The following is a 22759-nucleotide window of genomic DNA, read 5'->3' as shown; positions in this document are numbered from 1 at the left end:
TTGTTTGAGCAGCAACTGCTGTGTGTCCAGTAATATTTCTTCAAAATTTGTTCATAGAGGAATGGATCTAATACCATGTTTTGGGCTTGTGCACAAGTACTAGAGACTAGTCTTTTCTGTAAACAACTTGCAATATACCCAGTTTGGTCACATAGGTAATGGTAGGCATGAATGTATCGAGTGTTTTACAGGCTCTGCAGGCAGATGCCTACTTTCAGCAGAATTAGCTACTTATATCAATACAGATAACGGATTGAGAGTACAGATCGACTTTATATATACACCAAATAAAAGTGAAAATGATCACACATATTTTAATACCCTTCTTTGAACATGAGCTTCAACTGATTTAAAAAAAAAAACACACTAAAATGGCAATTCAACTTAATAAAAGCAGTAAAGCCTACTCAATTCCCCCCAGCTGTCACCTGACAAGAGCTACTAAACATGCATTAAGAGATTAGCAAGATCTACAGGTGCTGAGCAAGCAGAAGAAAAGTCTGTCCTTCCAACTATTAATATAATACCAGAAAGAGTGAGGGTAACTCCCAGCAAGAGTCCCACAGGGTCCTCACTAAATCCTGCCCTGCTGAATCAAAGAACTTTTGTAACTGAACTCTAATGGCTTCAATTTAACTCACTCCCCAGAAGCCCAACAGCATCAGACCTTTCCCCTTATTACATCTGAAGTGCTAGAGAATAAGAAAAAAAAAAAAAAAGTCCACAGACTCTTAAACCTGAGAGTGTACCGGCTTAGAACAAAGCTGGCTGGGCTCGGCTGGCTGAGCCGTTGGGCTCAGGTGTTTCAGGACAGATGAAATCAACAGAAAAGAGTGGCTGCTTTTCAGGGCCTTCTTCCCCCAAACTCACCTTTCTCTCCAGTGGCAGCGGAATCCCTCATCCCCCTGGAAACTGGAGAAGAACTTTAAAGAGTACATGCAATGTTTTACTGGGCTTTCTGAAGGATACACAGACACGTTATGTCAGCAGCTGAGAAGCTAGGAAGCCCAAACCTTAAGGAGAGAATGACTAAAATACATAAACATCATCAAATCAGTATTTATATATGTATGCTTTTTTAACATCACCATGTTATGTATGTATGACATGTATGGCAATAATAGGAACTTTTATCTGTCTAGCAAATGGTGTAACACAGCACAGCACAGAAAGTGTCCCAAGTTTGTTGTGGTGGCCTATTATAAGGATGTGCAGCTATCAGAGACTGCGTCATGACCAGTTCAACCCTCAAGACATCCAACTCAGGCTTCAGCATATGAAATGTTGAGCTGAAAAGTCAGCTTCAGTTTGACAAGGGTGCAAGTCTCATGTTAGAAAAGAAAGAAAGCTAAATAAATACAGGATATATACTGTAGGATAGTGGTGATTCCCAGTTCCTTGAAATGTTCGACACACAGACTACTAGAGGAACCACTGCCAGTAATTAAGTTCGGTGAACCAGAGTAAGAACCCGTTAGTTGCAAATCAATGCTGCTTCCATTCTGTACCATGGAAGGAACCAAGTGTTTTGGGGAAAATGATAAGAGCCTTTCAGCCAGAAAAGCACCTGCAGAAGTGTGCACTGGAAGTATGCACAACTGGAGGCTGACATAACAGACAAAAATTTGGCACCAATGTGCAAAGGGAACTTCAGTGATACCTGCACAAAGGCAGTACTCCTCAAGGGTAAGTAGCTTGGTTTCAATCTCTTCTCCCATTTTATGACAAATATAGAGGAGGGCTGACATAACATCAGCTACTAAGACAGAAAAACAACAGCATTGATCACACACTTCTGTGTAAAAAGACTCAATCCTCCCTTGAAGGCCTGAAGAAAACGAGGGAAGAATATATACTTCCAAACAGGAGACCATAAATGCAGAACCCCTCCCCAGCCTAATGGATACTTAAGTCTAGCAAAGAAGTCCAATCTCTTTTCTATTTTTTGCTAGTTGACACCATAATGCTAGAACACATTATGTGCTGTAAAATGATAGGAGAGAAAAACAACTACAAGAGTAACAGAAAACACGAGGACATTCATTTAAATTGAGGCTCACATTCTGTCTAGAAATTGATGAGCTATTCGTGAATTTCTGTGAAGTTTTTCATTACGTAAAATGCTTTTCAAAATGCAGCAGAAGGTACTCTTTAAGTGTGTTTTTTCTTTTTTTTTTCTAGATTTAACTATCACACTTTTACATTGCAATCAAAGTCTAACTGCAGCTTGTATTGCACATCTATACTACCTTTAATTGCTTAGGTATAAACACAACAGCAAACAGCCTAGCACAGCCTGATAAAATTTTTGAATCCATTTGTCAGATAGCTTTTACAGACAGTGCTTGTGCAGATATCAGCTCACCAAGCTTGTGCACCACTCACTAAATTCCAGCCGATTTTTAAAAAGGTCTAATTTTAGTTTTATTAAAGAACGTTGCAGTATAGGAGACGATACCTGGACTAAACCACACAAGATGACCAATATATTGAAAAATGACATGTTATACATGTTTATTATGAAATTTACATTCCACTGTAAAACAACAGTAAGTGCAATAAGCTGATGAAAATAAAAACAAAACAACAACAACAAAAGTTCCTAGACCATTCAAAAACATTGTGTGTAATCCTCTTGTGTAACAGTCAAAGAAGGCCCAAACCTAACATTCTCCTTCCCTCTCTGCTGCTCTTTAACTTAAAGTAGACTTTTGGCTTCATCAACCACAGGTATTTGAAGTGTGCAGTTATCTCCAAGTTTATCAAACACACTGAAACTTGAGCTGTATGTCTATAAAACTAGAAAGCTATATATTTGTACTTGGTTTAAGCCAATCTGAGTAAAGGTAAAAACTACAAGAATTTCTCTCCCAGTGTCTTGAAACTTTCACAAACATGGGTAATTTCTTTCTTTGTAACACCTATTTTTGTCTCAAACCTGCAAGGTAACAGAACCTTTGCCAAGTGCATTTCTCCATCAATTCTCCATTAATTCACTCAACCAAATCACATTTGCACAGGACAAAATGATCTTATGCAGGAGCTCAGTCATCTTAGTCACGCGAGTTCATTTCATCTCTTGTAAGAGGCAACAAGCCAAATCAGTTCCTAGAACAATGGCAACTTTAATATATTGTCAGAAACATGTATGTTATTCAAAAAAAGTTTGTCTTCTAGGTTTTGGCACAAAGCAGTAAACTTGGAAGAAGTGGTAAATCTTTCCCTGTTGCTGCAAGCCAGACACATGCATACAAAAAGCACAACAGAATTTCAATAGCACTGTGCCACAGCATCAAAAACTGGATAAATGCAACAGTATACAAATTCTTTCATCATCTTCCTGCCTTGTGTAAAGTATCTGAGAATACATTATCCTACAGAAAACAGACAAACAAACAACCTTGCAACATATCCATAACACAGTTTGAACTGAACCAGTTTATATTGCTAGGCTATGGAATATGGAAGTGTCCCAAAGAGAAACATGCATTTAATTAATGTGCTGTTATATAAATTTTAATGGAAACCTGGTCTGCCAAAGGAATTCTGATTTAATTGATTTGCTGTTTATATTGATAACTCCAGCCATTCGATCAGTGTGTTAACTAATGAAGCTAGTTAGAAACACAGTGATATACCTTTAGAAATTGTCTGTCACTTACTTACATGTATTCCTATAATAAATGTACATAAAATGGACATACTTTTGACACATTATATACTTCTCTGTTTATACCAAAACTGTCTAACCTTTTGTCAACTCATTCCTTAGTTCACTGGAGAGCAACATTACCTCCTCCCAGCCCTTTCATTCTTACCTTATTTAGCTAGGTAAGACCCTGTGCACAGTTAAGGAAGTACAAACAAATACTTACACAAAAGAAGTAAATATTTTTCATTAAAAAAATATTAACCCATATATAGTATTTTAAATAAAATTCACCTTTTATAAGTTTAAGTTTTTGCTTAGATATCAAAAGGCAACTCCAGGAATTCCTGAATATTTCTGTGCGCTGCTGACAGACAAGTTTCTGTTGAGAATCCCTGTGCAAGTTTGAGGTGGTTACTCGTTTTAATTTTACAAAAAAAAAAAAAAAAAAAAAAAAAAAAAAAAAAAAAGACTGCTATATCAAAGAGTCATCATAAGATCTATAGGGATGTACAAGCAGAAGGGCCACATATAAATCAGTTGAAGAAGCTTTGTTTTCCTACCCTATTCCACTCAACCCTGAAGCAAAAATGGTGCTGATTATTTTGTTGTGCCATATGCCAAATGCAAATCAGTGTAATTATACCAATGCTTCACACCACGCACCCAAAAAGATACCAGCCATTATGTTCCACATACACTACAACAGCCAAGGTAAATGTTGACTGTTTTATCTAATTGTATGGAAACAAACTTTAAAATAATTTAAATATGTTGATAAGTACAGTGAAAAATCACATACAGATTAAGAATCCCTTTCCACTCTGGTCACTAGCCTATTCCTCCAAAGAACTTGGGGCAAAAACTTCTTCTTCTTTAAGTTACCTTACAAATCTATTGTAGATTATTCAGTTATAACTAAAAGCTTGAACAGAAAGGAAACCAAAAAGCAGCATGGACAATAACACTTCGCTGAATACCACTCAGAAATCAGATTTCTCCAAATGATTTTTCTTTTGGGACAGAAAGCCTGCCTTAGTTCTGTTCAAAAGCAGATTCGGAACCATTCTCCATCATTGGAACACCGGATTCCAACAGATAAAATGTTCATAATGTGTATCATAAAATACGTGTTCAAAATACGTGTACAAATAAAATATGTGTTCATAAAATGCTACAAAGAATACTAGCTTTCACCTCGTTTCTGAATATAGAATGGTAAATTTTGCTCTGAAGGAAATCTTTTAAACAAAATCCTGCCTAAAATCAGAAATACCTGACTGAAAGGCATGATGTTTACTGCAAAACTCTAAAATGTATAGAATGTCTACCTGTCAAGAGAAGAGTCAGATTACGGAATTTTCAAGCACTTAAGTAAATGCTCTCTGTGTATTTCAAATAGAATTGAAATAATTGAATTGAGAACCTAGTTTCAGTGTTGCAAAAGGAAATAAGAATGTGCCTGAGATTTTATTGCATGTGCAAAAATACCCTCATTTAAAAAGATGCATGGGACACTTTGGAAAGATTTCTTAGCTTGAAATTTTCACCTAATATATACTTTTCTGCTTCGTAATTCTTATTCTTTGCACCTTCCACTGTATGCTTCAGAAGCTCTGGAAAGAAATTAACTTCTGTTAATACCTCAGTAGCACAATTGCACTCTTAAAAAACAAATGCTGACCACATATTTTGGTGTTCATAAGTATAAGTACTGTTTTCTTACATAGAATTAAAGGTTCTCTCACCTGATTCTCAATGTGGGGAGTTCAAAAGAGTATGGTTTCTGAACTAGAAAATACAAGAATCAAAAATGTCCCAAGTTTTTGCATTTGTTTGTTACAGAAAACTTGGACCAATGATGCTCGTCAGAATGATCATTATTTTAATATTGTATTTAAATGATATGGTCTGACTGCTAACAAATAGTAAAATCCTATGGTCATATGACAGAAAAAATAGAACAGCACCTGCAAGATGGTTTTACAAATACAGTTTAAAAGGTTAAAATACTGAGAATGTCTACAATGGTCTTTTATTTAAGCTAAGACAGATGCTGAAGGGATCACAAAACTAAGCTTTGGCTTATTTCTTTTCTTATCTTCCACCAAAGCCTTCTTCCTCAAACCTAAGCATTGTTCTTTTCTCCTTGATCCCAACACTTCTCTCCCCCCCCATCTTTTAACATGCACATGCCTTCTTCAACTCTTCTGTAACACACCTAACCATGCCCATACTGGATGTTTATCCCTCAAATATTATTTACTATGCTAGAAGTCCATACCAGTCAATCCTCCTTTAGGATATCCATTTTTGACGACTGTGTGCAGATTGGAGCTCCCAGTGCTCCAATCATGGCTGGAAGACTCTGGTTTCTTCTCAGTCCTGCCATTAAGTTGCTACCAGCATTTAAAAACACAGCTGAGTCCTGCCTCCGCAAGCTAACCTCTGGCCCCTGATTCTTCCTGTGGTCCTCTGTCTCAGGGGGCTTAACCACCCTGGCAATACCCAGCCTCTTCAGCCTGTCCACTAGGTTCATCTTCAGCTGGCCTATGTCTGGAGCGTTGCGGGAGGGCTTTAGGCCATACATTTCCTGCAAGAATGTTTCTGCTGGTCGGGAAGCCAGGAAATTTTCTGAGTGATGCACTCGAGGCTCAAATGGTGAAAGGGAAGGACAAGGTGAATGTGAGGGAGAATTGGGTGGAGTAGAAGGAAAAGGGACTGTTTGAGGGGGCTGTAGCAAAGGCAGTTTTTCTAATAGGGGGCTATCATAAACCTTGGCAGAGATGCCTCGTTCTTGCAAAAGCTGTGCCAGACTGCTGGTGCTGCTGAGGGTAGTAGTTGAATCTCCTCTGTTGGTGAGAAATTCTCCAATATTAAGCCTGTAAGACATGGCTGGAGTGCTCACTACTGGATTTCCAGTGCTGCTGCCACTATTTCCAAGTGAAAATGGGGCACACGTGGAGCTGAAATAAAATAAAAATGAAACAGAGAAAATACACACATTAGACATCTTCATACCTGCTTGACTCTGTATGTGCCTTTTAGTGTATGAAAGAAACAAGAAAAAGAAAACTCTTGTTACTTATTCTGGTAACTTCAGCTTTAGTAGTTTCACTATTTGTGTTCTGCAAAATATCTAGACGAAATTGGTTGACAGAGAGGTTTTGGTGTAAGTACCAAAGAATTTATTTTTCATACATAATTTTTAATGTCTGGCCATGGAGAGGAAAAACTTCTGATAGGACAGGGAGTAATGTTTTTAAACTAAAAAAGGGTAGATTTAGATTAGGTATTAGGAAGAAATTCTTTACTATGAGGGTGGTGAGGCACTGGCACAGGTTGCCCAGAGAAGCTGTGGATGCCCCATCCCTGGAGGTGCTCAAGGCCAGGTTGGATAGGGCTTTGGGCAGCCTGGTCTGGTGGAAGGTGTCCCTTCCCATGGCAGGGATTGGAACTACGTGACCTTTAAGGTCCCTTCCAACCATAGCCATTCTACGGTTCTATGAAAGAAAAATAAATTGTTATGACAAGATTACGCCAAGTGTTCTATAATCAAGTTCATTGTTGTGTTTTACCTTCTGTTTAGAACAAAACTTAATTTTTGAAGTTAAGGTTAGATATGATAGCATAAAACTTTTCAAGACCAGCTGTCAGTTCAGAGCTTTTAGGTGAACGTTTCATAAAACAATTACAAAGGCATTTAAGATGACAAAACATCGAGAAACTTCGCTGAAGAACACATTAGTTGAATTGCTAAATTTCCAGACAATGAAACCTGAATACCCAAAGCTACCTATGATAAAACTCTAACAAGTGGCACATTTGGATGAAAGACCCTGTTGAATGATACTAGCTGTAGTGTATCACACAAATACTAATCTTTATTTCCCATGTACAAACGCTGCAATCTCTTCTGCTCTATATTAATTCAAGATGATGCTTCCTGAAACACTGAGTATAATTATGTTTTCTGAAAGGACATTTCTTGATGGATACTGGACGTTGGACATACTTAGGGGACTCTTAATAGAGGAGATTAATAACTTAAAAAATGCAAACAAGTTAAATCAGGATTTGCAATTTGAATTGGACACTTGACCCACTTAAACTGGTATTCTGCTTTAAAGAGCACAACCAGCCAAGCCACAATGTATTCAGCCAATTGTCATGAAAACCTTAATACTATAGTCACTTTTTTTTAATTTTACACAACCAGAAATATAAACTGTGCTCAACTACAGTGTATTAGATAGAACATCGACATCCAGCAATAACTTAGTTTTTAAAAAGGACAGAATAAAACATATTATGTCAGGGTTTTGTTGTTGTTATTTTTGTTTTAATACAACAGGTATATGATACAAGGAATTTGCTATTTTAAGAGTATAAATTTGCTTCCTTTAAGTTACCTTAACCTATTCTAACTCTCACTGTGGAGAATTTCTAGTTTCCCCTTTGTAAATACAACCATTTTTATGTGTAACTTTTTATGTGCTGCCTAACTGTCTTGGTATTTTTTAAAACTTGTTCATATATCAGAAGACAGAACACAATTGTTCAATCCCACGCAGCAATTCTTAGGATGTTATCATACCTGGGAGTAACTTGGGTGATATCAGATGGGTGAAGGATTCTACATGTAGTAAAGGTAAATGTGGAATTTGTTGAAGATAGACATTTTCCAGGATTTGAGGCTGCAATGTAGAGAATTTACATCCCGTAAGACTGATTAGTACTAATGAAAGCAAAGTTTAAGATGATGCTATTAGCATTGCTAATCTTTTTGTTGTTGTTGTTTTTTGTTTTGAAGTAAAGAACAAACACAACAAAGACATCATTACCCCAAGGCCAAATATTTTCCATTGAGAAAAAGATACTACAATCAGTTTATTTTAAAATCCATTTAGTTACTTGCTTTATGCTTTTTTTCCCAATTTAAGATGAGCTGAAACTACACTCTTCAAACGTTAGTAACATTAATAACAACAGAAGCCAACTAGCACTACAAGAACCACTAACATCCAACCTGAACCTAAAAGCAAGGATCATTCTGCACAGACACAGGCTTCTAACCTTGCAAAATGCTCTGAAGATGAAGAGAACTGGAAGCAACTGTACCACCTGTATTAAATTGTATTTGAGCTAGCACTTTGAATTACTGTAGTATGGAACTGCATAAAACTAAGTTCTTGGAGGCAAATTCCTAAACCAAAATAAATGTTAACAACGTCCTGAAAAAAAAAAAGTCCTGAAAAGAAATTCCAGTCTGAAATCCCACACTGTAATCAGACAACTCAGCAAATAAACAGTGATGAAGTCCTTGCAAAAAAAACAAGCAGAAATTGGCATGCAAAAGGAGGAAAAACTACTAACTATGCTTCTTACCAGTGAGTGGTACTGCTACTGAAGTAATAGGTGACAGGAAAATCCCTGACTCTTGCTTTGACACTGCACACTTCTTTTTCTCTGGAAAGGATGGTTGCACTTGAAATGTTATACCTCCTTCACCTTCTTCCTCATCATCCTCCTCCAAGTCAGAGATGTGGTACACACCATCATCAGTCAGAGGGGTAAAACCTTTTGTAACAACACCTGGTCTTGGGTCCAGAATGGTGCCTAGGTTGGGTCGAGCAAGCTGCTGCCAGTGAAACAGGGTCTGAGATCCTGGTGTGTCAAAAGAAGAGTTCCTGAGAGCCATTACTTAAAATTACACTGAGTTACAAGAATGCTTGTTATAAAAATTTCAGCCAACTGGTGCGGACATTGATACACATAGTGCGCTTGGATGGCAATGCCAAGCACAAGAAAAAGCCTAACACTTAGCACCTTTATAAGAAAGCCAAGTACAAAGCAACACTCTGGTGAGCTAGCTGGTACATAGCCAGCAAATGCTACTTCTTCCTCTTATTACATATCACATCTACCTGTACACACACCAACAATAATTTAGTTGGCAAATTAATGTGAAATCTTTTTCTAGGAGAAGGAAGATCATCCTCTTACCTTCGATGGGCTTGACAATTTGCAATTTTTCTGGTAGGAGGACACGGAGGTTACTAGAGCTGGCAGAGAAATCAGTGAATTCTGAGTTTGTACCCAAGGAAAAACAGCTTTCTGTTGGTGTATTACTACCACTTGCCCCTTCTTTCTGCTCAGCCAGCAAATGCATTTTTCGCTCACATTCCTCCTCAAAGAACTGCTTCTCACTCAGGTAGTTCTGATGACGGAGGGAGAGCCTGTGCAGAGCTGTGACTAAGTCATTGTCTCCAGGGGTTCCTGGCTGGCCACACTTATGCGTGCCCCTGTGAGAAACATGAAATAATAATAGATATTAAGACTGCCAAATTAAATATTTCTCTCTTTTGCATGGCAGAGGTCCAGTGTGGATTTAGTTTTAAGTCACTTAGTTTAGAAAGACAACAGACTGTGTTTCCTACTTCAAATTCTTCTCAGAGCTGCTCCTCTGGGTCATCTGTGTTTGGCCCTCCGAATGTAAGCCAGACTGAAAAGGCTTTGCTGTCATAACAACACTTGACCTATTAGAACCAGGAATCGGTAATGGGACAGAAAAGGAAGACGAGCGTCCACGAGTGACATTAGCAACCTTGACAGTGTTGAATACTCGTTTATGTTGACCCCTGCAGGAAAAATCAAGGAAACAAACATGAGTTTCAGAAACACTTTTTAAAGGATAACAAAGTTTTGAGCAACAGATTTGCAAAAGATGGCAGACACTGGACTAAAAAGATTTAAGCCCAGAAGAACAGGATTGCCTAACACACCCATGTTTTAGGGAGTACTGCTCTAATAAGTATCTGAATTACCACTCACTTTGACCTGAAAGAACAAAACAGTCTATTGATAACCACCTGATAAATTTCAGGAGCTTATATTTAACTCTTGCTCAAAAGTAAAGTCTTCAGGAATGTCTTCAGCTTTATAAACTGTTAGCAGTCTTTCAGCTATAATTTCATTTGCCAGAGATTTTTATATAAGCAGTAAAAGCAATAAAACTAGTGCTGCGTACCAGAGCATCTGCATCAAAAATCCCAGAAACTGAAGAATGAATTAACATTTTAGCAAATTCCCAACTTCCTCAATGGAATCAAATAATAGCAGGTTTTGAAGTTGAAAAGTTACAAATACTGCAAAGAAGTTACAAATACTACAAAAAAAAAGTAGAAAATTTATCATAGAGTGAACATTCACATTTATAGATTTCCAGAAATCAGTTTCACCTTACTTAATACAAGCACATGAAAAAGTATTGAAATGACACACAGAGATCTAAAAACATACTTCTGCTTGGATAGAAGAGATTCATCACCCTGACTCAATTCCTTCCGCATTGTCCCTTCAATTTCTGCTGCAAGGGAATCCTAGAGAAAAATGGGAACCAGAAGAGTTGACATGTTAATAGAAATCTTCTTCCTAACAATTTTAGCAGAAAATATCTTTTTAAAATACTCTAAAATTTCTTTTTTTTTTTTTCCCTCATTATTATGTTTCACGCTGTGTGTAATACACAAACCTGTAAGTCTTTGAAGGGGGTGGCAAGCAGGAGAATTTTTACACCATAATTACACCTAAATATAACTGGTTTGGGTTCAGTTTTCATTTTAAAAATCTGTTCTTTTTTGGTACTTCTAAAGTTAATTTCTAAAGTTAAGCTACAACTGTAAGAGCACTTCTTACAAGGTCAAAAACATACATGAAGGATTCTGTATATGCAGAATGATCAACGAAAGCCTGACAAAGTCCCAGCACAGCCCAGAAATTTGTGAGTACACTACTCAGAATATACCTGACACTTAGAAGAAGAGGAAAATAAATGCTTTTTTTTCCATTGGTTTAGTTATCTTCAGCAATTAGCCTAAGGTTATATATTTCTGATTATGCTTAAAATTTAATCTCACAAGATAAGGAGCTGAGGAGATAAAATTACATCATAAACTACATAAAGAAAGAAAAATACAGTTTGAACTCTCTCTCAAAAAAAGGTTTGTTTCTTAAAGAAATGCTGTCAAGTTATAAAATTTAATACACATATACTGGCATAATGGAGCACTAGCTATTGATCATACCAATTCCTGTACTTAACAGAAAAGTCATATAAAAAGGAAAAAACATTTTAATATCACAAAATGGTAAATGAATGATTAGTTTACTAAACATTAAATTATCAGAAGCGTACACATTAAAGAAATGAAAAACTGTTAGCTCAGCTCCTTTGCCTATTACAAAATCGCTTCCACTGCAGCTCCTGTAACAGCTGTTTTACTCTTACAGTTCTACGCTATTACAGGCCCTATATGTGCCAGTAGGTATACAACATGCTAGCAGTATTTATTACCACAGGAAATGCTCCATGTAACTGGGGATGGCAGAGACAAGCAACAGAGCGGGCTCTGCTGCGCAGCAACTTCACTTCTTCTTGTGATTCGTGCAATATCCCTAGACACTCTGCGTTCCGATCTTGCAGCTCATGTAGCTGAAAGAAAAAAAGTATATGTGATACCATTAAACTTCAACAGAAGCAAATAAAATACACAGTAAAGCTGAGTAACTCCTACAGAAACCAATATAGATGGGACTATAATATTTCTCCCATTGCACAGCACACACCAACATCTGGAATTGGAAGCAGTAATAGACAATGCTCAGCATATCACCCATACCAATTTTAGTTGTGACACATATATACTCAAGAGTATACAATTCAAAGTAAAATACCTTGAAAAACTCCGCAAATATTGATGCAAAAGAAGCAAAAGAGAATTTCCTTAAGATCTAGTGAGCTACAGTATTGATATAAGCAGCAATATTCACATGAAAGCACTCCGTTTCTCATAACTACTAATAACAACAAAATTTACCTAGTCTGAACACCTTGTATGCCTTTCAGACTCCTGTGAACTACAAAAATATTTGTGTAGACTTAACTAAACATAGTTATTCTTTTCCCCCATCATTTGACTCCAACCACAATGAAAAAACATAAGTTTTAAATAATTAAAAGTTCTTGCTGCTTTTATGCTGGTTTCAGCTGGGATAAAGTTAATTTTCTTCCTAGTAGCTCGCATGGTGCTGTGTTTTCTATTTAGGATGAGAATAACACTGATAACACCCTGATGTTACAGTTGTTGCAGAGCAGTGCTTACACTAAGTCAAAGACTTTTCAGCTTGTTGTGCTGCCCAGCCAGCAAGGAGGCTGGCTGTGCTTGAGGAGCTGGGAGGGGACAGAACAAAGACAGTTGACCCAGACTATCAATGGGGTATTCCGTAACATATGGCATCGTGATGAACAATAAATATGGTGGGGTGTTGGCTGGCGGAGGGGTGTGCTGCTGCTTGCGGTCTGGCTGGACATTGGTCAACTGGTGGTGAGCAATTGCACTGTCCGTCACTTGCCTTGTATGTTCTTTTATCATTATTATTATTTTTCCTTCCTTTTCTATCTTACTCAAGTTTTATCTCAATCTACAAGGTTTTTCTAACCCCTTTTTTTTTTTTTTTCTCCAATTCTCTTCCCTATCCCACTGGGGGAGTGTGGTGATGGGAGTGATTGAACAAAATGCAGTGCTTAGCTGCCTGACAAGTTAAACCACAATAGTCATTTAGTTTTTTTTCCTCTTGTATTCTCTTTACTCGCCCAACCATCCATCCATCCATCTACCCATCCACCCACAAAAGCCTTAAGTACCTCTGCTGTCAGTTGTCTCTGAGCATCTTTGGAAGCTTGTAAGTGAAGTTTCAGCTCTTCCTTTTCAATCACATGCTGAAAGCACAAAAAAGCGCTAATTATTTTCTTAGCCAATTCCCCTAAGGAAGTCGATCCTCTGCCATACTTTCCTGAAACAGCCACTTTCTTGTGATATAACCCCTGGTCTGCAAGTAAATTTTTATCCACTATAAGCATGCACATATGTACGTGAAAGGTACGCACATACACACACACCCTCCATCAGCACTCCCTTACTTCTTTGAGTTTATGCTGAAGATCAACAATCTGAGACAGAAGGGATGAGATCTCTTCCTGGTAGCGAACCAGCTCCTCACTCTTCTCTGACAACTCCTCTGTTATTCTGGAAATTTGAGCATTTGTTTGCCCTACAAAATTAAAAGCAACTTAGAAGAAAGGAAAAGGAAACAGAAAGGGAAACAACTCGCTCCCCCCAACTAACTGAAACAAAAAATATCCTCCCCAAAACAAACAAAGGCTCACCCCCCCCCCCCCAAAAAAAAACAAACAAAAGAAACCACACACACCAGAAAAGATCAACCAGAAAGTCAACAACAATCTGCAAAATAGCTGATATTCTTAGGAAGTTAATTCAGAGTACATATGAGTAGGAGCCTTAGAATATGCACAAGGAAATCAAAAAGAGAAGGGATAGGTAGGAAGAGAAAGAGAGTTAACTTCAAATGCAGGTGTAATATATTAAGAGTTGAGTATGCAGAACCTGACATACATAGCACAGATACGTGTAATGACCATAACATAATCCAAAGCAAGCTGCTATAAATTATTTTAAATGACATAGGGCCTCATGAGCAGGGCCAGACTTATTGGAATATGATGAAGTCAGGTTCTGAGTTGATCTTGTTATTAACTACCATTCTCTGTAACCAAAGAGATTTTGTCATACCTTCTCAACATAACATACACCTACTTAGCTTTTGATTTTGGTGACTATCTATTCCCCAAAGTCCCACTGCATAGAGTTTTCAGTTTTTTTTTTTTTTTTCCTTTGAACATCTCATGAACTAAGGTGACAAAGCACCTCAGAAAGCTGAAATATTTTTATACAGTTGGAGTTTCTTGTGCACTTGACCTGAAAGGATAGCAAAGTCATAGTAAAGTCTGATCGATTTTGCATAAAGATGGGACTACATATTTAGAAGCATAACCTTTAAGCAACAAAGTATCTATCTTATTTATTTCTAAACAAGAAAAAATCTTCCATCAGTGCTAACCAACTGAGTTAGAAAAATGATTCTCTAACAGTGCTAAATATTTATTTTTTAAAATACTGTAAATTAGCTAAATATACCCTTTCATTGATAGCGGTTTTTGTACCTCATAGATTTACTATAAGACTGAAATTACTGAAGCTCATTTTTCAGGGATAACTAAGAGAAGGTTTAGGCACTAGATGTTCAAATACTATTTTGCTTTTGTGAGAAACAGCTTGGATACTCACGGAGCTCTTTGACACAGTCACTGACTAGCTGCTGTTCCTTCTCTTCATACGTAATGGTTTCTGTCTTCAGATGGCAAGCCTTCAAAAAAAATTATTGGTTTTCCAATTTCAGTTTATCCATACATATATTAATGTTACATGTTTTTATTTTGGATATTGTTACAACGGAAGAATTTCTCCTCTCTCTCTGATTTCTATGCATCTCTCTGTCCTTACTAACCATTTTTTTCCACCATAGTCTGTTTCCCTGAATTGTATGACTTTTGAATAACAGACATCCACCCACAGACACATGAGCAAAACCTGATCTCTCTCATGCCTCTACTAAAATAAAAAATATTGCAGAAATATGTAATTTGGTATGGAAATGTAAACCAACACAGTAATCAGAAGTAAACAACTGAATTTGCTTTTGAGCTTCTTAAGGCAATGAAACTTTGAAAACTAAATTTTTAGCCAACTCCATGACAGTGCTGAAAAGCTCTCAATAGAACAGCTTTTCCCCTTATTCCTCAACTGTTTTACTTAGACCGGAAATTTTCTGGGCCAGAGACTGCATCACAACAGGTCTAAACAACATCGATCATAGTAAATTCCCATCTCCATTTGGACTGTCAGGATGATTCCTGATATTAAACTTTGCACACATAAGCATGCAAGTTCACAGGACTGCATTTGACTCACCCTAGTACTTAGTAATGGTGTTTAAAGATTGTCCAAACAAGCAGAAGTACAGCTACACAAGTGTAGATAAACACACTTCTTTATATAAAGCTGTTACACAAAAATAAAAACGTGCAAATACAGGCTCAATATGATTGAGGCTACTTCAAGTCAGTGAAGGTTATGTTATATCACAGAATGATAGCAGTCTCTTTTTAATTCCATTCTTTCCCCCACTAAGATAGATTGAATTCACCCCTGGTCCATAAAGTTCTGTAATCATATATGGGGTTAGGAGCATAATAAAATAAATCTGACCTTTCCCTCTTTCTTTTCTATTCAGCACTACTGAACTATCCATTTGCTCCTAAGAGTTTTAGGGAATATGTGCATCTCATTCTGAATATTTTGGAGACAAATCAAGGAGAAGAGTGTATCTTTTCACATTAAAGAATTCTAGTTCTCACTGTATTGTTGTAACAAGCTCAAAAAACAACAAACAAACAAATCACCCAGCTTTCTTACAAAGGACACCCAAACTTTCTTAAAAGGAGAAAACAAACAAACACACACTTGACCGATTTCCTGTTTTACAAATTTTCCACTTTCCACCTCCAAACAAGAGACATTGTGCATCTGCAGATTTCAAATCTTGTGACCATTGGTTTCATGAGTTCTATAGCCATTTGTTTTGTCTAGCCATTTAGTCCCTATGCTTGTAAAGGAACACTTACCTATATTAATGTTTTATACATGAAAGAGACCAATTAAAATATGGAAACTAATAACATAGTCAGAACTTACTGAGTCTCTAAGAGGATTTGAATGAAAGCTTATTAATCCTTAAGACTGAATATACATTGACAAAGATGTACTGTCAACTCAAAGTTTGAATTCACAAAAGACTGCTACTAATTGCAGTCAGGTTTACACCAGAACTGGTCGCACAAACTTGAGGACCTGATGGGTCCAACTACTTTTGCTGGGTGCTCACATAGGTTCCCCTATTTCATCATATACCACAAAGGTATTGAGAAAGGAGTACCAGAGGACTCAGAAAATAATGAATAGTAGTAAAGGAAACGGAAGGACGTGGAGGAAAAGTGTTTGGATATGATTTGCATACAGTGAAACAAAATAGTTATATATTCTGAGAGAAGCCTAGATGCTGCATTTTTTTTAACAATCCCAATTTATCTCATATCCAGTAGATAAGGTACACACTGTAAGTCAGCTATACCTTCGATCGGAGAGCAAGGTTCTCCTCTTCCAGCTCCCTGAGTTTATCTTGCAAGATATCCAGCTGCAAAAGACCTTGTGATACACTGAAAGACTCATTGAAACGAAGTGGTGTAGAACAGCTGGAATCTGTTTCACTTTCCTCAGAAGCAATTGAAACAATACGAAGTAGGTCATCCTTCTTTGATAGTTCATGCTGCAGCTGGTTAACCTAGCACAAAAGAAGATCACCAGCTTGTCAGTTCTTGGACCATGAAAGCTGACTGAACTATGGTAATTAGGAGAATGTTTTCTAAGTATACTTACGTAGTTTGAAAGCAGAAATCAACTGTTTTCACAATGAAATAATATGTTTTTATTAATTCTCTTCTCATCATCATAAAGAGATGGAAAAAAAATGAAAAAAATATTCACTCACTTGATCTAGAGTTTGTCCTAACTGTTCTTCTAGTGCTTCATTCTGTTCTGTCAACAGCTGGTTTCGCTTAAGCAGGGCTTGTCCAATTCGAGCTGCCAGTTCCAGGTCCCGGTCCTTCTGCTCATAAAAAGTGTACAAGTGTCTACTTTTAATCAGATAAAGTTTAAATACAGAGTAATTTTAGATTTTCATAGCTACTGTTTAACACAGCACTCTGAGATCCCTACTCACTCTCAAATGGATTGCTTCTGCAACATTGATAAAACAATAATTAATGTTTCATCCTTTGGATCCAAAACACATCCATCACTATGCTTCTCTTCCACAGTCATTGTCAGTAACAGGGGGAGGGCACCTAACCTGGGTACAGCACTGGTGAAGTTATATGGGCTCTATTGTGTCATTCCAAGAAGTCGTGTACACTTAGGCCTGTTGTCTTTCAAGTGACAGATTCTCCAGAAACAGACTGCTTAATTGGAATAGTGATGAGAAGGTAAAAGCCAAGTGGCACTGGGAAAGCAGAAGAAATCTCTTTCTTTCTCATTACATGCTAGCTCCTATGAGGTATCCATAGTATTGCTAAATTTTGTTTCTGAGGTGGTGCAAATGACTGGACAGCTTCTTGTGAAGCCATATGTTTGATAAGCAGCTCCTGAAGATAACTGAAGCAAAAATTCCAGGAGCTGAATAATTTCCTCAAATACATGTCCTCATATGTATTAACACAATTATATTACAGAGATGAGCATACCTCAGCTAGCAGATGTTTGACCACGTCAGTGTCACTGTAGGTTTTCTGCTCCACATTATCTGTGCCTAAAACTGAGAAGAAAAAAGCATACTTACTGAAGTTGCTTAAGTACAAGAAGACTGCTTGGAAGGGAGAGAACTAAAACACAGAGGACATTGTTTATACATGCTCAAATACAGCAACTAGTTGTGGAAACTAGCAGAGGTTATCAAAATGCATCTTAACTTCAGAAGTATGAAACGATGTTCATTTAAGAGATTGATCCAAACTATTGAGCATTTACAGCTTTTAGCAGAAAGAAGTTGAGGTGCTTGCACATCCTTCAAATTTAGAAAAAGGAGAAGAATCTCTTTAGATCAACTTTTTGAATACAGATAAGCTATTAAATCATCCAGCCTGCTGGGGAGAGAGAGAAGTAATGTATATCCATATATAGCTGAAAACACCTGCAGACTTTATTGAGAACAAGTAGTATTTCAAAAACAGGACTAAGTCAAGAAGAAATGAAGAGCAAAAAGAATTTGTCACAACTCTGAACAAAACTTGGAGCTACAATATAAAAACACTGTCCTGAGAAACAGAATATGCTAGTAAAGAAGAAATCTGAATTACCTTGTCCAAATTTGTGAGATCCAGCAAAGGAGGAGGGAGGAAGTTCAATAAGAGCTACAGTACCAGAAAAGGAAAGACGGGGAAGAAAGAATAAAAAGGAGAAAAAATTAAAATTCAAGGAAATAGTCAACTGGGTCTGGCTGGGATGGAGTTAACTTTCCCCATAGCAGCCCATATAGTGTGGTGCTCTGCACTTGTAGCTAGAACAGCACTGACAGCAAGACTGTCTTAACACACACCCCCCCCCAGTGACCTAAACAAACTAAAGGGATTTTCCATACCATATGACAGCATGCTCAGCAATAAAAGCTGAGCCAGAGGAAAGAGAAGGGGGGGGACTCTTGTTATGACTCTTGTCATCTGTCTTCCTGAGCAACCACTATGTGTATTGAGGCCTTGCTTCCCAAGACATGGCAAAACATTGCTTGCTGACAGCAAGTAGAAAATAATTGTTTTCTCCCTTTATTTCTGTGTGGCCTTAAATTTGCTATTTTTGCTTTAGGGACTCAGGACCATGAAAGCAAAGAAGGCAGCAAGATAAGTTGAATAAATATGAAAGTATCTACTTCAATTGAAGACATAAGTTAACCTGTTTTGAAACTAATTCTATCATCTCTGCATTGTAAAATTATTATGAGATTATAATGGGATTTGGTCTAAATCTATTTCTGAGATTTTTCTGCCTTGTTGAGACTTGATTCATGCTCTGAGTACATAGTAGTATTGGTTCTGTTTGTTGTTGTTTTTTTGTCTTTGTTCTTATTGAGGGCTGCTGATGTGGTTATGAGATAGAGAAGTGCTAAGCTGAAGTGCACACTAACTTTATATACGCGTGTTATGTAAGCTATGTATATCCTTTATGTAGGTAATGCCCACAGATAACCTTGCATAACATAACACTGAGGCTATACGTTAGGAACAAAAATAAGTTGCATTTTAGTATAGAAGAAAACTTATATAGTCTTGAAAGACAGGAGAAAAGAAAGAACAATACAGAAGAAAGAGAAACAGTTCAGTAAACCTCAAGCAGTTTAACAGGGAAGAAAAATGAAACTAACAAATCAAATACTTTTTACCAAGTAGATTAGTAGGCATAAAAATCAAACACATGCTATTAAGGAGTGTTGAATTTAAAGCACTGCCATTTGCTAACTCTATTTCCAAGTGGTACAAAAATAGAAAACCATCCTTACAAAATTTAAAGTACTTGTATTTGCATTTTGGAGGTCAGTTATACTGTGCCACTTTGACATCGTTTGCCGAGAGGGCACTCATCTTACTAATATTTTGAAAATTCACTGCCCAATAACCTCCAGCCCTTAGCAGGCAGAATATTATAGCCAGCTCTCCTGTGGTAAGTATTCCCACCAGATGATTTCAAGTAGAAGTTTCTATCCAGTGCTAAGTCAGTTTAATAAAGATCTATGTTAGTTACATACATGGTTACTCTGATAGGTAGGTTCCTAAAAACACAAACAAGTATATCTGCTCTGGTAAATGAAATCTCAGAACAGCTTTGAAACTTAGCTCCATACAACTTTTGTTACTTTCTTACACTACAGAAAAAAATTATACATAGTTGTTATAACTCTCTACTGTGAACACGTGCAATTTCTGCTTACTCACCTCGCCATGGGAAGGCTGCAAGCAACTCTTCATTTTGGTTAATATTCTTGTTATGTTGTGCCATGTTCCTTTATTCACATATACAAAGTAGTTCTAAAGACAGATGTTTTGTAATTTGAGGTTTCTTATTCTACCAAAGTTGAAGGAGAAAATATTTTTCCACCTCACAGAAGACTAGGTGAGTACCAGTAGGAACTCACACTAAGTGGATCGCTAATTAGATCCACCTTCTAATAGGCAGCAGCAGCTATAAAAAGAGGAGGAGCAAGTGCAGCAAGTATTGCATTGCTATTTTCCCCCTAGATGTCAAATACAAATTGAGTCAAATGATAAGTTCACCATTCTTTTCAGCAAAAGTTGCAAAAAATTTCCATTTGTATATAGAGGGAGAGAGAGATGCATAAAACTCCCAAGTTATGCTTCACAACTATGATTGTCACATTTATTCCCAATTCCAGTCAATACTAAGAAAGATATAAACTTCAGCTAACAAGCTATTTAGCAGTGACTATAACTAAATACTGATTTTTATTTCTATCTGTCCGGGACCTTCCCAGTATTCTCCTGTAAGTTACTAGGCTCAGATGATAACAGTTACATTCCTTCTCTTTGTCTAGCCAATTTCTAGGGGAAACAAAAAAGCATATTTCTCTTGAATTTATATGACTCAACAGTTACAACAGTGTTGACAGAGTTAGTTATACCTAACAGTGATCTTTTAAATTAACGTGATGTATTTCACATCCAAGTTGGGCAGCCAAATTTTAATCTCACATATAGAAGCATCTATGTTATCCTAAAATTCTAAGACAGACTCATTCTAAAGATTCACTTCTGGACAGACATTTACAATGATAGTTACAGTGCATTTTTAAGAATATCAAGAAAACTAAGAAAACTGTTTAAAAAAAAAAACAACACCTCTCACAAGCAGTTCACTATTTTCACAGGAGAAATTCCTGTAGTTGCAAAGAACTTCTTGCTGGGTGAAAGAGGAAGACACCAGTTTCTGTAGTATTTTGACAGCCAAATAATCATGACTTAAAACCCCTGCCACCTCTCACTGCTTGAAAATGCAAGCTCACGCTGACTGAAGTGTCTTCTCTTGGAGCAATGTGCTTCATTACACTGGAAATGCAGGCACTGACCAGAGACACATTTGATGTAAAGTTGCTATCAGCACTGACAGACTTTGAACCCAATTCTTTCTAATTAAAGCTTAGAGATAAGTACACACCCCACTGACTACACATAATCACTTCAATTGAACTATAAAAGTGGTCACTCAATATAAAATTATTTGTTTACAGTATTATTATCAGAAACAGACCAAGCAATAATCATTAAGTGGCTTTCAAAATGCTTTCCACAGTTAAAAAAAAAAATTCAGGCATGAAAGTTCAATCAAAAACAAGCTTGCTTTAAATCAGGGATTGCTGCATGTGTAAAAGGTAATATGTTACTTTTACTTAATCATTTGCTATACGCCCTGGGTGGAGGCTGAAAATACAAACAACAAAAAATCCCTGTGCAGAGGTGACACATACGTCAGAGAGGCATTGATTACAGAGAAATAGTAAGTTGAACCTAAATACCAAGTTAATTCTCCGAAGTGGTTCCTTCCAATAGAGGGAGGAAACAGGACGTAGCCATTTCTCTAAACTGTTTACAACGTTCCCCTCTTTTCACATGAAAACACTTGAAATTTCAGGCAAATTACTGTTTAGTTCTTCTGGCAACCTTTATATATGTTTAAAATCAAACGGTATAGAAGGTTTCTTCACATGATACGATGCCGTTCATTTTCTTCTTAATGATCTGCTAGCTTTAAGGACTGCTGTAATCACAACTGACTGGTAGCAAAAAGTTACTTAGTATTTTCAGAACCTGAAGACAGTGATCAACATCCACATAGTGCCCACCTACAGGACATTCACACAATTTGTATCTCCAGAAGAAACCATTAATAGCATTTCAAAAGCAACATTGACACACAACATCAGAACAAATACCATCAAAAGAACCATAGCATTGTTAATGTTCATAAAAACAGAACTGCTGTATACTCCATACCTCTCGTATCACAACTAATCTAGCACAATTCTAGGTTCCTTCCTCTTTTTCACTATCAGATGTTTCCACTCTTATTTCTAAGTGAAATCTAATGATTAGGCAGCCATGGGACATGCTAGCTCAGCTCTTAGAATGGCAGAGCTGAACTACAAGCACTTCCTCTGTACTCAGCTTTTCATTCCACCTCTGCAAAAATGTCCAGATTTGAACACTACACTTAAACATTAACCAGTTTATATTTACATTTTGCTCTTCAATAAATGTCAATGCCAAAAAAAAAATAATTCTTAGGCCCAGGTATACTCACTCATGTAATGGAAAGTCTCCTCATTGTGAACTGGAGAAGAGATTTTGGGAAGATGACCATGGCAGTTCGACTGAATCCAGTCTTGATTTTCATACAGATACAGAGAGTCCACTCGTAACTTGTAATCTGGCAACTGTTCTTCTAGCATGCTCACCAATTCTACCTCAGGGAGGTCCTCAGTGGAGCAGACATCTAAAAGTGAGTAAATGCCACT

At 37.1% G+C, this 22759-nt stretch overlaps 1 protein-coding gene across 26 annotated transcripts in view; it reads right to left on the bottom strand.

Moving 5' to 3' along the window:
* Positions 1-2399: 2399 nt before the first annotated feature.
* TRAK2 (trafficking kinesin protein 2) overlaps positions 2400-22759 on the bottom strand; it is a 42053-nt gene continuing 21693 nt past the window's right edge. For 16 of the 26 annotated variants that reach the window (XM_080599644.1, XM_080599636.1, XM_080599645.1 and 13 more), the window contains 15 exons: positions 22546-22737; positions 18540-18593; positions 17928-17998; positions 17177-17293; positions 16760-16969; positions 14857-14935; positions 13632-13762; positions 13356-13430; positions 12006-12143; positions 10952-11031; positions 10090-10290; positions 9656-9954; positions 9038-9316; positions 8247-8346; positions 2400-6615 (listed from right to left, as the gene is read on the bottom strand). In XM_080599644.1, the coding sequence (XP_080455770.1) occupies positions 5937-6615; positions 8247-8346; positions 9038-9316; positions 9656-9954; positions 10090-10290; positions 10952-11031; positions 12006-12143; positions 13356-13430; positions 13632-13762; positions 14857-14935; positions 16760-16969; positions 17177-17293; positions 17928-17998; positions 18540-18593; positions 22546-22737 (2705 nt within the window). In that variant the 3' untranslated portion in view covers positions 2400-5936. Of the gene's footprint in view, positions 6616-8246; positions 8347-9037; positions 9317-9655; positions 9955-10089; positions 10291-10951; positions 11032-12005; positions 12144-13355; positions 13431-13631; positions 13763-14856; positions 14936-16759; positions 16970-17176; positions 17294-17927; positions 17999-18539; positions 18594-20165; positions 22507-22545; positions 22758-22759 lie in introns of those variants that run through there. The other 10 variants (XM_080599635.1, XM_080599639.1, XM_080599640.1 and 7 more) reach the window with 5 other exon arrangements.

The sequence above is a fragment of the Anser brachyrhynchus genome (assembly GCF_964034855.1).
Source record: "Anser brachyrhynchus genome assembly, chromosome: 7".
Lineage (NCBI taxonomy): Eukaryota > Metazoa > Chordata > Aves > Anseriformes > Anatidae > Anser > Anser brachyrhynchus.
Note: the sequence above shows the minus strand (reverse complement) of the source record. Positions and strands in the feature narration are given on the sequence as shown.